The 18,484-nt window shown below is 36.9% G+C and overlaps 1 protein-coding gene across 1 annotated transcript in view; it reads right to left on the bottom strand.

Moving 5' to 3' along the window:
* The window catches only part of MYO18B (myosin XVIIIB), a 201,322-nt gene that overhangs the window by 171,703 nt on the left and 11,135 nt on the right, over nucleotides 1-18,484 (bottom strand). The window contains exons 4-11 of the mRNA XM_053469399.1: nucleotides 18,107-18,139; nucleotides 14,685-15,431; nucleotides 12,530-12,596; nucleotides 12,258-12,370; nucleotides 8,641-8,817; nucleotides 6,185-6,383; nucleotides 4,604-4,746; nucleotides 3,643-3,743 (exon numbers count right to left, since the gene is read on the bottom strand). Coding sequence (XP_053325374.1) covers nucleotides 3,643-3,743; nucleotides 4,604-4,746; nucleotides 6,185-6,383; nucleotides 8,641-8,817; nucleotides 12,258-12,370; nucleotides 12,530-12,596; nucleotides 14,685-15,431; nucleotides 18,107-18,139 — 1,580 coding nt within the window. The remainder of the gene's footprint in view (nucleotides 1-3,642; nucleotides 3,744-4,603; nucleotides 4,747-6,184; nucleotides 6,384-8,640; nucleotides 8,818-12,257; nucleotides 12,371-12,529; nucleotides 12,597-14,684; nucleotides 15,432-18,106; nucleotides 18,140-18,484) is intronic.

Genomic DNA, 18,484 nt, shown 5'->3' with positions numbered 1-18,484 from the left:
TAAATCCATACAGAAAAATACAACCATTATATGCCTGGAAGACATAGAGCTGGTAACATCATAATTAAAATAGTTTACAATAAGGAATGGAAAAAGGTTCCCTGTTTTGTTATTGAATAATGTACTTATTCAGTAATTATTAATAATCCTTCTTCAGCAAAGTTATTTCTCGATTTCATTGTGTGCTGTGTAGTAATGTCTGCTACGTTGTGTAGGTGATGACGCAGTGGTTCCCATGAGCATCTGTGCGTGCGTATACGCAATATGCGCCTGCACCCCCATTTACTTATGTGTGTGTGTATATATCTATATAAATTCTGGACGACATGGGATAAATGCCCTGAATGCGGTCATTTATTATAAAAATCAACATTTCAGTCCCTCGCAGGGGATCTTTATCCAGACCATATATATATATATATATATATATATATATATATATATATATATAAATGGATTTATATAATGTACAAAAGAGGAAGAAGAATAGCAACTTGCACTAGTTACAGCAGTCTTCTGCAACAACTCTGCTTCAGAGTCAGCAAAATGTTTGAATAGCAATATCTGTGAATAATCTAATAGTTTTTACAACAAAGGATCGTGTATAAGTGGTCTGTATAGTTCTTGCTGTTTGAGCCTGTATTTTACAGACTTTTACTCCCCCTGTTGGTAAATGTGCATATCTTTATCTATTTAAAACTGCTTAATGTTCCTGAAAGTGTCATTTCCAGTCTGAAAGCACCAGCCATATTAGAAAACAAACATGTTGCATCCTACACAGCTCTCACAGCATTTGTACTGCTGCCCTAATGTTCTTCACTTTAAAAGTTGTTGGGTTTTTTTTTCTACAAAAATCTACTCAGCACATCATACAACAGAATAGCAGGTACAATCTCTGAAAAGTCATTGTGTGTGCTAAGTGCATTTTGCAAAAGGCCATTTAAAGAGTATCTATAAGAGATGTATAAACCATTTGTTATGTTAGGGTGAGGACGGTTATGTCTATGCTGAATCGTGTACATCAAGAGATTAACATTATACACAAAACTAAATACTCACTTCAAGCCGGGCATTTAGTAAGTATATCACTTTTTAATGAATAATCTGTATTATTAAAAATCAAAGGGCAACACCTACCATTTTTATTAAATGCATAAGATTAAAAAATATAAGAGTTTAATCTAAATGTGTTTAAATATGTTCAGATTAAACAGAATGGGTGCAAGGTGTTTCATGGCTTTTCTGATGGAACCCATGTGCTGCTGCCACTACAAAATGTACGCTTGTATGAAAAAGAAAGTACACCCTCTTTGAATTCTATGGTTTTACATATAGGTCCGTAATAACAATCAACTGTTCCATAGCAGGTCTAAAAATTACATAAATACAACCTCAGATGAACAACAACACATGACATATTTCATTGTGTTGTGCTTTATTCAACAAAAATAAAGCCAAAATGGAGAAGCCATCTGTGAAAAACTATATACACCCTTACTGCTTCCGTAGGAATTACGATGCTAAGCAGGAGGCAGATGCTGCAAATTAAATGCCCTTGATCATCAGCAAGTGTGGCCACCTCTATAAGAGTCCAAGTTTTAGCAGTTTGCTGGTCTGGAGCATTCAGGTGTGTGTTAACGCAATGCCAAGGAGGAAAGGCATAAGGAATTATCTTAGAGAAGCAATTGTTGCTGTCCATCAATGTGGAAATGGTTGTAAGGCCATTTCCAAAACAATGTAAAGTCCATCATTCTACAGTGAGAAAGATTATCCACAAGGGGAAAACATTCAAGACAGTTGCCAATCTTCCCAGGAGCGGACGTCCCAGCACATTCACCACAAGGTCAAATCATGCCGTGCTCAGAGAAATTGCAAAAAACCCAAGAGTTACATCTCTACTCTACAGAGCTCAGCATGTTAAATGTTAACGTTCAGGACAATACAATTAGGAAAAGACTAAACAAGTATGGTTTGTTTGGAAAGGTTGCAGGGAGAAAGCCTCCTCTCTTAAAAGAACATGGCAGCACAGCTTAAGTTTTCAAAGTTGCATCTGAAAAACCATAAGACTTCTGGAACAAAGAAGTCCACAGTGGAGATGTTTGGCTTTAATGCACAGTGTCAAACGTGAGGCCATCTTTCTGACAGCTAAAGCTTGGCTGAAATTTGGTCATGCAACAGGACAATGATCCCAAGCACACCGGCAAATCTACAACAGAATGTCTGAAAAATAAAAGAATCAAGGTGTTGCAATCATCCAGTCAAAGTCAAGACCTCAACCCTATTGAAACGAAAAGCAAATGAAAACCATAGAATTTAAAGAGGGTGTACTTTCTTTTTCACATGAGTGTATGACTATAATATGATCATGTATATTCCATGTGGTCCTTGTATCCTGGAGTCTAGAAGAAGTAATGCTTGTAGAAGCAAGCCTTGGTAGATCCCTGCACCTTAACTCTACCTCCAGCCACAACCCTTTGTGCAAAAGTGTCTTGTCTATTCACATTTGAAACATTGGAAGGCATGAATTAATTAATATGCTGAAGAAATTCTTAGAACAGAATGTGCAGACTCAAACAATAGCTTCCATGGACAGATACAAATTACTTAGCCCATAGGATTCCAGCACACAACAGTTTTTATTACAATTTCCTCCTTCTTTCCAATCATGTACACAATGCATATAATGTAATTATAGCAAAATGAAGTCAGAAACCTTATTTTGAAGATGAAATATTTCAGAACCAATGTGATACATTGGTCCATACTGCTTTATAGCAAAACTAAATGAAAACTAACACAATCCTTGAGTGGAATCGTTTTTGGTATCTGCTACGGAGATGTTTTACTTTCAAACTTCAGTGAGAAGATTTCTGCCTTAAACTGCCAATAAGCATCAGATTTTGTGTTCTGAATTTGTCAAATTTGGATCCTCCATTAAGCAAAGTGGTGAATGTCATGGTAAACCGATGGAGAGGACAAAGCACATGTAACTCACGTGGTTAACACAACAGTAAATTATTATTATTATATTTTATTTATATAGCGCCAACAATTTACGCAGTGCTTAATGCAATACATATATTGAAGGGGTATGACAAGACGAGAATTGACAGACTAAGACAAACCGATACATTAGGTGGAGAGAGCTCTGCTGATTGATTTTCCCACATTGGTAGACCCCACCCTGGAGTTTTTAATGATTACTGTAGAATTCCATGGGGAAACAAATTAAAAAAATGTTCCTTGACCTAAGCTAATCTGATTTGTTGTTCCTTTATTTCCACCTATTAGTAAATTTGCTTAATCTCTGCCAGACTACAAATACCATTCTAGCTATGGATGGTATATGGGGGTACATCATGGTATTCAAAATATATTCTAATTTTCTAAATGTTATATTATAGTATTCTGCATGTTGCATCTTTAACTTATGTCAAGAACTGTTCCTATAACAGTAAGCAGTATCAAATCCTCCTTATGCAAATAGAGACATAAAGAAATTAGTGCCCATTAGGCACATATGGAACTTGCATTTTTGTTGCATTTCCCGGTATATTCATTGTATTGAGACCATTGAAGAAATTGACACTTTATCCTCAACTGGAACCACAGCAACTAAGTATCATTTAAAGTATTATTTACCTGCAATCCAAATCTGCTCCAGCCAACAACTGAGCAAACACATTGAAATTACTTTCTCCATCAGGTTGTTGTGCGACACGCATCCTTTCCAAAAGCATAGTCTTAAAAGAAAGGAAAAATAAGTAAATTCTGTAATTCACTAATGCACTCGGTAATATGCCATGTACCCCTTCTTATATCAATGTAAGAATGGAAAGATTATGCCATAGGCACTGAAATACAAGTAGATACTGGGACGCTGGAAATTTATGACACACATTTCAAGTTAGCTTTAAAAGAATGATATTTTTTTAAAAAAAAGGACGGTTTAAAGCTTCTTCTGTTCTTTCAAATTTTACAGAAGCTTCAAAAGAATAGGTGTTCCTGCCACTAGCATATAAACATTTACATTTATTACTCTAAACGGTAAGCTACATTTCTCTGTAGAAAGTGAAATGTGTCAAAATAAAGAAAGTTCAAATAAAATGTGAAATTGATTCAATGCTGCGTTTTATCTTTCAAGAAATAATACTCTGATGTGAGTTGTAAAATAGAAGACTTTACTCCAGGACAAACTAACGTACATAAATTATAACCCATTTGTAAAATATTACGCAGCCTTTCTTGACACCAAGGTCACTAGCGCAGCAAAAATACTAATTAAGACCCTGAGTTATACTTAAAACTTTATAGAAAAGATTGTTTAAAAACTTAATCTGATTTCAATATAAAATTAAAAAGAATACTCTCTCTCTCTACAGTAGCCAAGCTACAGAGGTTCTAGGAGAACTTGCTGCATCCGGAGCAGCACTTTCTGGCCTCTGGCCTTTGGCCTAGATCGCATTATTGAGAATTAGGACTCCCTGATACACTACCAACTCAGTGGATAAGATGAGGATCAAAGGTGATCTGCTCAGAGATTAAAGATGGCCTGTCTTAGTAAGGTACATGTGAACATCCATCTCTTTTCTGCCGTCCATACCTGTAGGTGTCCTGCTGTTATACGGCCAGCAGCATTGAAATCCAGGGACATGATCATGGAGAAGCGAGTGGAATTACTACATTCATTCGTAGAAACACAACCAAAGGATTTCAGAATTGTGAACATCGCTTGAATCTTTTCAACTGAAAAACACAGGGCAAATCACTGCAGAAATATTTATTTCACTGCTTCTCAAACTTTAACCTTCACATGTCTGCCTGTCTTTTTCCCATTTGTGGAACCTTTCTCTGGCTGACACTACATGCAAACTAGACTCTGTAATAAGCAGTGGAGACAGCAAGAGTACAGGACACAGATGGCAACAGTGTACTCTCCACGGAGATCTCATGATATTGGATAGAATACTCTGGTCTGTGTTTAGTGATGTGAGTACAACCAGGGAAAGCTCTTGGCTTTCTGGAATAGGATACCTGGAGCTCCCCTTCTAGGTTTACGGCTTCATTTAGTGGGGCCAACACCCTTAACTGGTGTAGGCCAAGACTTAAGAAACTGTCCTGGGGATCATGGCTGAAACCTGAGAAGTACAAGCATTGGAGGGGCTGGCAAGGTGAATGGGAAAATTGCTCCCTGGATTGCTCTGATTAAAATATTTTCAGCTGCTGTCTTCTGCTTTATTGTGCGTTTTACTTTAAATTGCACGTAGGACTACTAGAGTCTCTAGAGTAACAGGGCCTTTAACATATATTCTAGCACTTAACCATATTGATTAACAAATAAACGTTTAATTTAATGCATTACATCCACTGCTTACAATATCCTTACTTTTGTAGGGGGGGGTACTTTGCGGTTAACCACTCTTACAAATCAGGTAGAAAATGCATTATGAATGCATTATAAATGCATTGGAATAGTTTAGAATGCATCTAGGTATTGTGGAAACTTCCCAAGGTAGGGTATCAGAGCTCTCCCTCTTCTGGGGCATGACATGGCACCTAGGCAACCTGATAAAAAGCATGTAACTGTGCAAGAACACAGTGAGGGAGGAGTGAAAGAGAGAGTGATGGGAAGGGGTGGAGGGTGAGAGAGTGTGTGTTAGTGTATGGTAGAGTCAGATTGAGTGTGTATGTATTAATGGATGTTTGAGTATTAGCGTTTTATTAGTGTTTTACTGGATACTGTTATGGCTGAGTATGTGTGTTAGTGTATGTTATGTGGGTGTGTGAGTGTAGGTGTTAGAGCGTGTTTGTTTGTTAATACATGTAGGAGTTAGATACAGATGGGTGCCAAAGAAATACTATACCCAAATGCCAGTAACCCTAGGCTTACCCCTGCCTAGGGGTAAGTGAGTAGCTTTGTGTGGGTGCTGGGCTAGATTAGACTCACATACGGGAGGGGCATAGGCAGAAAGTGCCTGCTCCTCACTAGAAAAAGCAGAAACCTATACAGGGAAGATAGGGTTCACCCAGAGACTCCAGGTCACACCCTGAGAGTTCCCAGGTATGTATATTTGTACAAAATTTACACATAAGTAAAAAGGTTTAAACATATATATACCTATACAGTAACATATGCATGTGGCATGTCTATCATTCTGGTTTTAAACCTTTTGATAGGATGTACCTGTTACTAGGTTGTCCACACTTCCAGCAGCTTCTGCAAGGTATTCCAGTGCATCCTGGCAACAACTTGATTTTCCAGAACTGCTTCTCCCCATGGGTAAAATGGCCTGGTCCTGACGCTGTGTCAGCATGTTCCAGTAGGCCTTTTGTGCCACTGCGCAGATGTGAGGTGGCATGCTGTCTTTCTTTCCCTTGAACACCTACAAAATAAGCTCTATAAGTGTGAATCTCTCTCCAGCAGGTATCTAGCCACAGGAGACATCTGATTCCATACCTCCTGACATTTTAGGTGACACTTTTGTTTGTGTAGTAAACCTCTTCAAGCCTTTCCAAGACATTTAATGATTGTGTGAACCTTTGAAAGATAGTTATGTAACTTATGTAAGATATTTGCCATAAATATAATGTATGTTTTGTGTATCTGTACATCATTGTGACTTTTAGCGCTGTAGAACGTTCTGATACATGTATTCCCACCATCCATTATTCTAGAAAAGTGGACAATTAGTGGAGAAAAACGTGACAGGGGTCATGTTTTTTTTACTACCATGCCAGCCACACACAGTACAATATAACGCACACAAATATATTAGGTGGCCTGCTCCATCAGTGGCTTCTCTTCTTTACAGAGGAAGTCAGCGTGTTTAATATTAAATGCATGTATTCCTCCTAAACACTCAGATGATTAAAATACAGTTCTGTATGCCATGTGTGTCTATGATGTTAACAATACATACATCATTTATATTCCTACATCCAGTTCTCTTGGATCACGTATAACTCCTAGGGGTCTATTCACTAAAAGGAGAGTTTGCAGGAGAGTTCTGTTTCAGCTCCTGCATTTCACTTCACATTATGAAGGTCCAACCCCAGTGGTCTTCTGCTGCAGGAAGAACATGGCCAGCCCTGTATAATGCACAGTGAATCAGTGACTTATGCATTATACAGAGCTAGCTCAACCTTTTGCTAGTGTTAACCCTTTATAATGAATAGCGAATGAGTGAGTTGCAACCACAACTCTTCTGCAAGCTCTCCTCACAACTCTCCCTTTAGAGAATAAATCCCACATGCAAATCAGGCTGTGAGCAAAAGTAAAAGCGATGAGAACGGATTGTAAATAGTTATGTCAATTTTCTGATGCTGACTTTTTGTAACAGTTATCTGGTGCCATCTAGTGTACCAAAAGAAAAATGCATATATATTAACAATGTAGCCTAATACAATGGGCCATCACAACCATGTTGTCATTATTATTATTATTAATAATATTATGTATTGATTTCTATAGCACCATCAGATTCTGCAGCACAGCTCAGTGGGTGAAGAGACAACAATCTGGAGTTATAGATACAGAAGCTGAGGAGGGCCCATGATATAAACAACCCATGATATCACATACAGGCATGACTTAGGAGCCTCCACTTAGAGATGTATTTACCTCGGGTGCTGCCCTGGTGTATAGGGCCAGACATAATAGAGATTTTATGTTTAAACCTGGGTCAGACTTCTTCAAGTGATCTTGTACGTTTCATGTTCGCTAGAACTGTGTTAAATGATGATATAGTCTCATACAAAAGACTGGGAGTGGTATTGACTATATCGGAGCAAGCCGGCACATGGCTATACTGAAGTTTTTCACATCAAAATCAAATATTTTAGCCTCCCTGCACCCTGCAGAGTGTTTTCTGCAGCAATGCTGTATTTAGTAATATGCATGTAAGGCGTTAACCTAGTTAGACAGCACGCCAATGGCACAGTGGGGTTTGCTTCTGGGTTTAATTTTAAACTCAGCCACCAAGGTAGAATACACTGGCATCTCTACTTTACCTAAGGCCATGCATCATCTTTGGTTGTTGAGGACAGTCTCAGTTGACACCCCTTGTGTCATGTTACTTATTGTTACTGTGTGTACCATATTGTAACATTATGCAAAACACCAAAACAAAATTAGAAATAAAAAAATGCAATATTGCTAGCTCAGTTTTAGTAAAAAGAATCTCATTCTTGCACCTAACTATTTAACTGGCTGTTTGTGTATTAGGTATGCAGTAGCTAGGCATGCTCTTGAATGCCCATGTGTCTTCCATAGTTTGTGTCATACCTAGGAACCCACCGGGGTTGTCTCTCTGGAGCTCCCCTTCTTTTGAGTTGCGACTGTGATAAGTGATTGGGGATAGCCACATGTACGGGCTGAGCTTGCCCCATTAACCTTTAAAGCAGTAGGGATTTGACAGATGGTGTGCGTGTGTGGGCACAATTTGGGTCGATAGTGGACATGTCTCCCCTGCTTGGATATTGAAGATATCTCTGGTAATGCAGATTCTAGGTGAAAAGGAGTAAGTTCCCTGGTGTGGTCTCTATTGGCATAGCACAATTAAGTGTACTGCTAGTCTAACCAGAGCATGTGTATTACAAAGATCCAGCTGAACTAAGTAGTGGAAGCACTGCAGCTCAAACCTTTGCGGAGAAGTTGGAGACAGGAACGTTCGGCTTAAACACTATCAGGTTAGGTCCGGCGTTGGTGTGAATGAGCTGGGATTGGTAGCGATGCCACAGAGTATTGATAATGCTGGACTCGTTTAAACTGATAAGCGTTGTCAGGTCTTCTGCATAATCAAACTTGGAAGGATTGGTCTGTTCAAAGGGGAAGACGGAAAACAGGTTTTCATAATTATATTCATAACAATACATTTTTCATTTGAAAAGTTCATACATGTTCAATGTGAGTCGTATTAGTGGCAAAGTGGTGCACCACATATGATTATGCATGCATGTCTCACTACCTATCTCTGGCAAATCAACTTGGGCCATGACATTATATTTTACATTTTGTTACCAGTGCGTTTAGTAAATAAATCAAAGTAAATGAATGCAGTAATAACCTAAAGTATATTCCATTGTTTACTATATATGACCTTATGCTTAAACAACAAGGGTTATGTGTAAAGGGTTAATTAAGTCTAAACAGAAACCAGAAGAAGAAAATCTTGCCAATTGGATAAGTTGCTATGGCAATAAAACCAGCTTTGAAACTTTGTTTTAGGATCAAGTTATAAACACAACACCCAAAGCATCACAGAGATCTCTGGAGAATCCAAACTGTATGAGAAATGTCTCTGTACCAAGCACAAGAGTCATTGTAATTTTTTGTTATTTTGGATACATACCTGAATTACTATCCCTAACAAGATACATAGTAAGCAGATCACTAATACTAATGTAGGCCAGTGGGTTGTGTGCTTCATTAAGGTAGGAGAGCTTTGGCCCTTTACTGCCAATCACTAACCCACTGTGTACCAATGATTTTGTGATTTAATCTGTTATGCGACTTTATATTCTGTTTTCTAGACTGATCAAACCAGTACCAACTTTATTCTTCTCCCAAGCGAGCACATTAACTATTTTTGAAAAATTATGTTTTAAATACTTCATTGTGCTAATTACTACATGTAGTAGTAATAAGCATTTTTTTGCTCCTCCAACTAGTTCAATGTATGATACCTAAATCTGTCAATTAAATTAGAAAAGCAGTCAAATTCCCAACAGCAGTAGCATACAATGAGCAATATCCATTGCAGAGAGAGGTGTCAGCGATAATGCAAATTGGAAGCTTGACTCATGACAGAGTGGGGGCAGAATGAAGAAAAGGCTATGATTGAACTCTCAAGACGAAGTAAAATACTAATAGCATCTTCATCACGGAATGGACCAAAATAGTGAGATCAAATACACTGATACCCTACATGAAAAGTGGGAGTTTGTATGCTTATGTCTTGTTAAATGATAGGAATCCATATGAACTTGTCTTTACTGCACTCCTTCAGTCTGAAAATATAAATAGGGCTGTTTTCCCTTACAAAGAATTACTGCAGTTTTTTCTGAAGTAATACTGCAGTTTTTTGGACATGAAAAAACTGCAATACTGCACTTTTACTGCAGTATTACTGCACATTTACTGCACTTTTTTGTTTTATATTGCAAACCTACAGTTGTACTTCAATGTACTGCAGCTTTATTGCATTTGTACTTCCGTACAACAATAACTGCAGTACAACTGCAGTACAGTGAAGTACAAATGCAGTAAAACTGCAGTAAATGTGCCGTAATACTGCAGTAAAAGTACAGTATTGCAGTTTTTTCATGTCCAAACAACTGCAGTATTACTTCAGAAAAACTGCAGTAATTTTTTCGTAAGGGTTGACTTTTTAATCAAAAGTTTAATCATGTAAAAAAACAATACAGAAACTTTCAAGATACTTTTTTTCATTTTTGGCAACAAACTTTCAGTACCTTATATCTTGTCACAAGACAATTAAGTATTCCAGTGGCATTATGAATGAGGTAAAATATACATATTGCGACCTAGGTTTAGTCAGCCTAGGGTGGTGTGCCCATATGTATTCAGTCCCTGAGCCCTCCTGTGAGATCAAACAGCTTGGTGTGTCCAGGGCCGGCCTTAGGGGTGTGCGACCTGTGCGACCGCACAGGGCGCCATGGTTGCAGGGGCGCCTGACCGGGACTTAGATTAAAGCATCGTTTTTTTTTTGTTTTTTTTTAAACTTTATTTAACATCATTGATGTTAAATAAAGTTTAAAAAAAAAAACCGATGCTTTAATCTAAGTCCCGGTCAGGGGCGCCGAGCGGTTGCTCGTGAAGTTCTCGGCAACCGCTCGGCGCCCCTTACTCTCCGTGACTCCGTCGCGGTGCCAGCATCTCATGTTGAGCGCAGGACTATACCGGCGCTCAACATGAAATGCCGGCAGAGCGAGAAGATGGATGCCTCCCGCTCTTACCGCAGGACTCCGGCAACAAGGTAAGTGGGGGGGGTAGTTTGAAGGAGCATAGGGGGGGGTAGTTTGAAGGGGCAGGGGGGGTAGTTTGAAGGGGGGGAGGGGTAGAGGGGAGGGGTAGTTTGAGGGGGGGTAGTTTAAAGGGGCAGTGAGGGGGGGCGCCAGAGGAGTAGTCCGCACAGGGCGCCACAACGCCTAAGGCCGGCTCTGGGTGTGTCACTGCCCAATGGACTAGTTAGGACGGGGATATTTGATACCCATAACTGGCCCATTTGCACTATGGAGAGGATTACTAAAAGTAACAGAGCACTCTGTAGCAAGCACAGAGTCAGGCCTAGGACATCTACCAACGTAAATACCCCACTCACGTGATTAAAGAATTATTTACCACCAAAAAAGGACATTTTAACTATGTACATAATTAGAATCCTTGTATGCATATTGGCAGAATTACCATATGAAAGCTTCTGGGACCAGACCTCTAGTTTTCTTGTGCTCAAATAACTCTGGTGGGTAGTACTTATAACAAGTATTTATTGGCCCTAAAGTTAAAGCCCTCATCTATTTTATTAATAGATGTCAAACATACCAACTATGTACCGCAAACATGCTACAGAATAGAAGTAAAAATACTTTTATAAAGGCAATTCTAGATACTTAGTTCGTCTAATTATTTATTTTTAGCTCTGTGCATTTACCATGGTAGAGAAATAAAATGTCTCCTATAAAAGTACAAGGGCATGAAGACCATTAGGAAGTTGCTTATACATAATGCATAGACATTTTACATATTGTAAGTGTATTGAATCCAGGAAGCAGGATGCACTCCCACTGAACTGATTTTAATGTTTAAAAATGTAAAAGCAGAAACAAGTACCAAGTGTCCACAAGTACCAAGCCATCTGGATTTGTTGGGTGTTTGTGGATGTAACGCCAGTACATATGGATATACATTTTTTTTATATCTATAAACATGTACAGCCTCCCTCCTCTGCTATGCTTTCAAAACGTCTCCCATGCTACCTTGTGTCTCTAGAACTCCCTTCCATATCATTACCAGATCCCTCATTCTCCATATTTCAAATATATACATGCTGCTCCAAACTTTGTGCTTCACATGCCCCATTCTTGTTAAACTGTAAATTTGTGAGCAGGGCCTTCTTATCCATTTGTAATACAACATACAACATATACTACTTAGTATCTCATAACCTATGTAATGCTAAAGCTAAGAATAGGTAAATGATGAATGGACAGACAAATACCTAAGTATATATACTCACTCTGTGAATATTTTCTTCTTCCACTTCTAGAGTCTTATTTTCATCCTGTATACGAATCCTCACAATGCCTTCCGCTAACTCTGGTGTCCCAACATCTGGCTTCAGCTCTGTAGCTGTAAGAAAAGTGAGAAAAAGTCTGTGGATTGGAATATGCGCTCTTCCGTGTAATTGTGTAAGGTGGAAATTGTTTACTGTAGCCAAAATGGCCGCTTTGTCCGATAATAAATATATATATAAATAATTTCATATAATACTGTGCACATCACACATACCCAGCGTGAAGCCATCTTTATGAACGAACCAAACTTGTTCACTCTCGTACCACACATCTTCAGGCACCTAGGGAGACAGCCTTAATGAGTGATTTACCCAGCAGATGTTGAGTCAAGATAAGAACAGAGAACATTGTAAAATAAAGCATTTCATCTGCAATCATGCATTATTAAATGACTGAACCGCTACATGTTTCTGCATTCCTGGAATAATTTATCATAGCAGTCTTTAGTTTTTTGGGGGGTTTTTTCTTAGTTTTTTCTTTTTTTATTTTATATTATTACTAAGCATGAAGGAAGAAACGTTATATTGATATATCACAATTATGAGTAACAAGGAAATGAAAGGAAAACAAATTCCTTTTTTAGTACATTTTTCTTATTTAAATGTGAATTATGCATTGGCTGATTAAATATAAATAATTTGTTCTTTTTCTGAAAGCACTGGCACATTTCCTATAAACCATTAAAACATTACATCTTGAGAAAAAATTTCCTCAATGCTAAATGGCTTTCATCTCTAACGTGCTCTCTGGTGACCGCTTCTAAATGGATGCATTGCTTCTCTGTGTGCTGTTGGCCAGAATCCCTTTGCTGGAATTCATTGCATTCTCGGGAATAGAGGGGGAAAAAGTGCATATTTGGAACATAAGACTAGCAAATTAGTTTGTAATTGTTTGAATTGTTTAGAATATAACTGTAGCGTCAACAGTCCAATTATGTCAAAATGATGGTTGCAAATTACCTTCAAGGTACAAAGTGGACATGTTAATAATCATTATTTTTATAAATGCATCTACTTTGCACTGAATAGGAACATAAAATAGACTTACAATGGAAATAGATCAAATAATATACTTAAAAAATAAAACATGCATAGAATTATTTAATAAAAAAAAATAATCAAAAAATGCTGAATGTTAAAATCCAGTGATTTCTTGGTTTTATTCTGCTTACAGTTTTATGTTTAGCTGTTTTTATACCTTTGATCCCTGTAAATTATGTTTAAGCTTTTGCACATTTAAAGATACATACATATCTATATATATATATATATATATATAATGCAGAAAAATAATTCAACGAACAAAATATTCATTCATTTCAATACAAAGACCCCCTTTTTTTTAGTTTTGTGACATTAAAAAAATACAACCTTTCATTTACATGCACTAAACTTGTAAAAAAAAAGACAGTTACTTCTCAAATAATAGGAACAGAACTTTACTATATGCACCTATACAGCCGATATAAAAAAAAAAGACAAAACCTGCTTGGTATTAAAGTGGAAAATAATTACCTAGCGCTTAAAGCATAATACCGAGTAAAATCATTCCTATAATAAGAATCCACACCCTCTGGATCTATTTTATCCCAAACCTGTCTTTAACTGCGAATTGAAATGAACTTCTCTTAGCAACGGCTGGTATTATATCTAGGCAATGTTCTCGCATTAGAACAAAGGAAGAAATAACCTTCCAGCCGCTTCTAGATCTTAAAATAGACATAACAATTGAATAAGTTGACTCTATGTATAAATATCATGCATGCACAGGTGTCACTTTATGAAAAGTAGCCACCACAATCCTCCTACAGGAACCTCCATCAGGGCCGCAGGCCTCACCTTGCTTTCCCAGGGCTGCTGTGTACATGATTTAGCATTTATCATTAACATGTATTATGGTTGTTTAAGGCCATTAATAGTAATTGGCTAGAAATTGGCATAATTTCCTATACCACGCATTAAATTGATGATTTTTATGTTAACGCTCGTGATTGACATAGTTAATTAGTTGTGTTTTTAAATTGGAACTAAAATCCTTAATATTTAATTACCATCATTCATAGTGTATATGCCTTTACTTTTGATTTCAAGGTTCAGTGAGTCAAATTATGGCACACACAGGGAATGCTTTCTTTAAAGTCAGAATATTAGAGATAAAATGTCTTGAGAATGTCTTGCTCAACTTTTAGCAAACCATACTAGTTCAACAAATAATATGAATCAAATTTAGGTGAATTCACTATATTATATACACGTTCTGTTATATTGTGGAAACAACTTTTGTCTTTAGTATAAGACACTCAAGGACATCACATTTTCCTCCCTGTTAAAACCTTATGACCTGAACACATTAATTTCAGGAATGATTACCTTTACTGTACTTGTACTTTCATGTTCTTCTGATCTTTCCTGACCAACTACGGCTTCCTTTTCAGTTCCTTCTAGTTTCTTTACATTTTCAGGGTCAACTACCTCTTCCCTTTTAGTTCCTTCGAGTTTCTTTACGTTTTCATGGTCAACTAACTCTTCTGTTTTGCTTTCTACAAGTCTTTTTTCATTTTCATGGTCAACTACCTCTTGCTCATTACTTCCTTTAGGTGTCTTTACAATTTCTTGGTCAACTACCTCTTCCTTTTTACTTCCTTCAGGTTTCTTTACATTTTCTCGGTCAGCTACCGCTTCCTTTTTACTTCCTTCAAGTTTCTCATGTTTCAAAGCAACGCTTTTTTGTTCAACAACTTCTATCTTACTTTCTTGGACATTAGTATTTGTACGTTTCTGGGAAACCTTCTCTTCTGCTGCCTGTGAAGGTCCTGCTTCTTCTGCCGGAACAGGAGATTTGCAACCTGTTAAGACTTCTGACTGGTTGACAGTATCTTCCGTTTTTGTGGTTGTTTTAGGTTCAGATTGGGTCTGTCTTTTTGAAGGACTTCTAACAGCCTTCAAATGTATTGTCTTTTTGGCTGGTCTTTCCGGTAATTTTGCTGGGTGCTTGTCCCCATTGAGTCCATTCATCAAGAGATTGTTTTTATTTGCCATTTCTTCTTCTATTGAAAGAATGTTCTCATCTTTGAAGACAAACTGATCAACAAGATTGTTGCTTAGTTTACTAGGAGACTAAAAAAATCAAAAAATATCATTAATCATTTAACATGTTAATAGATTTGATGTCTATTAGATTTGTTTATATGTTTCGTCTATGCGCATTACAGAGTAAAACAAGCCTTTTAAACATGGAATACAGTATAACGCATACCGTGTAGCCTTATTAGAAGTTTAAATCCAGTATTTCATGTCTCTTTAATGTTTTTCCTTTGGTTTACAAGATAGGAAGTATGTGCAATAGTTTTAGTTTGAAGGTGGAGGGCTTTGCCAAAATTTATATATATTCAATGCGCAGTTAAAAAGAATTTCTGAGCTGGTTTAAGCTTTGAAGGCATTCTGATTGTTTGTTTTACCCCTCTTTACCCCTCTTTAACTAAAATGTGAGATTATACATTTCATCAAATAATCACAAACACACACACTTAGTAATTACATTCTCAGATACACACAAATATATTGTTGAAATATGATATAGATCTGTGTCCCCAATATTTGGGGTAAGGGCCCGTTTGTCCTAACATTGCTTACTAGAGATGAATTTTTATTTATCTCTTTATTTTGTAAATTATGACTTTCTCTAGTCATGGGATTTTCTCTAGACATCTGAAAAGTCTTCCGGGTTGTTGATAAACAGGTGGGTGTTATATGATCCCAAGAAATTCTGCTTGCGTTAACCTTCAGCTGCTTGAAACAGCTGCTGCATCTGAGCTACTGCCTACTGCTTTACTTTTCCTATCCTTCACTAGTTAAGGTATAAACAAATAAGTATGGCCAACCCAACAACTAACACTATATGAGATCAGTGAATAACTAAAAACAACTAGATCTAAGCTTTCATTTGGGACATACAATGGTTATTGTTGGGGCTTGACAAATCCCAGGATGTCTATCTAGGAACACAAACATTTGTGTCTACATGTGAACTGTCCAACACCAACAGAGTATGGCAGGAATCTGTGCTCATGGCTCCTGCCACTTTTCCCTCAGCAGACACGTGTGCAAATAGGCATACTGGGATCTTGACCATCCTCACACAGCCCCCTTCAACTGAGATCTGATAGTAAAAGTAGATCCACCTAAACATAACTCTTTGTTACAGAATTTTCAGGCTTAAAGATGACTTCTTTATTTAAATGATATGTCGTTTATGGACCTAAATAAGGCATCCAAGTTGTTTTATTTTTTTTCTAAACCTTACTCTCATGAAGACCTCAGATACTACATGTTAGTATATACACTGATGTCTCTGGGGTAGAAAATTACACTGTTTAAATAAAATTACGCTTTTCTTACACGAATATAAATTTGGGTTCTGTATTTCAAAGTAGAATTTCTAAAAATCTGGACAAATGCATGTAAATAAAAGCTACATTTTGACGATTGACATCAATTCTGGTTTCAATGAGTATTGTTAACTTGGCTTAAAAAATTTCAGCATAAGGAAACATGTCACTGTATATTAAACAAGCAAAACACAAAGCTTGATTTATTTTAAATCATAGAATAATACGCCTCAAAGTGTCATGCTAGCTTCACTGTGATACTATTCTAATGGAAAGGGTCGCTTAAGGACACAACCAAGCTTACCCTGTGACAGCTGTGAAGTTTGGCATAGAAGCAGTCAATATTAAATGGAAACTGCCTTTTAAAAACATAATTACTGCAACCATCTAACTATGTAATATAATATTAAATATGTAAAGGCGCAGAGGCATTGACATTTTTCCTAAATAACCTTAACTTTCAAGCTGGGTGTTCAGTTTAAGCAACGTCTGGACTGGTCATTGCAAACAAAGGACATCCATTTGGCGAATGGACTGGTAGTTCGGTCTTATGGTATGGGGGAAGTACCTGAACCCTTTTTAAAAAACATTTGAGACAAAATCCACCCCTACCTCACCTCTGATGTTGTCTGTACACATGTATGATTCAAAACTGTACGAAGAGACATTGTGCACTACAGATGGCCATCCATGGGTGCAGATAGAGGGTACATGACCTTGGCTGGAAACCTAATGCGACTCATTGTTTGTGGGGTTCATATTCAGCAGAATTATATTGTTTGCAGATATCTGTATTTTAAATCAAGAGGTCATAAACTTGCCAAATTCCATTAACATTCTGAAAGGTATCCTTACTGGCTCTTTTGAGGTTTATTTTCCACTCTGTTAGGTTAACAATATATTTGAAATTTTATTGAAATTAAGATATTTTTTTCTCCATATTGGAAACAATGTAATTACCGGTATTTAGTGAATTGGTCTCCATCTTAATATCTTGAGTTGTCTTTTATTTAACTGCCCATTATTGTGACCTGCTTATTTTTTAGAAAAAAAAATACATTGAATACCAAATGTCACTATTGTTTAATTCAATTATGTCAATGGATATTGGTTTAATAGTTTCAGATGTTTACTATTAATTATGTTTTTCAAGTATTTTTTACACATAATAGATAGATTACACAAAGGAAACCATGATTGGTGGTATATATTGCAAGTGTTATGACACTGTTGTTTTTCATTATTATCATCTGAGTTTCCTTAATATGCAAATGTGATTTGATTTCCCTGTGTTAGTTTTCTATTTTTTCTAAGATGCATCTGGACTGGATCCATACCTAATTACCCGGTTGTGTTCTGTCCTTGTAACGCATGGAATAAATTAATAAAATTTGAAAGACGTACCTTTAATACCTCTGGTGCAGGCTCTTGTTTTACCTATAGACAGAATCATTACTGATTAACAAGAATATTGTTGTTAACTAATTCAACATGGACATAGCAGACATAAACACTAGCCTTTCACATTCTAGACCCCCAAATTAGCATAAACAAATGAAAAAAATACATTGATATTAGAAAGTAAACTTTATTGTCATTTTGTGGAATATTTATAACACTGTTTAAAGGTGACCTCATTTCTTGTATACAATGATTTTGTCTTTTTGTTATCCTGAAATATAGGATTCAACTTAGAGAAAATGAACTGGCAGTGTTAAAGATATAGGCCCAAGGTAGCCATATTCACAGAAAAAATATACATATTAGCCATGGCAAAATTGT

The sequence above is a fragment of the Spea bombifrons genome, chromosome 1 (genome assembly GCF_027358695.1).
Source record: "Spea bombifrons isolate aSpeBom1 chromosome 1, aSpeBom1.2.pri, whole genome shotgun sequence".
NCBI classification, from domain to species: domain Eukaryota; kingdom Metazoa; phylum Chordata; class Amphibia; order Anura; family Pelobatidae; genus Spea; species Spea bombifrons.
The sequence above is the reverse complement of the archived record's forward strand: the minus strand, read 5'-3'. Positions and strand labels throughout refer to the sequence as shown.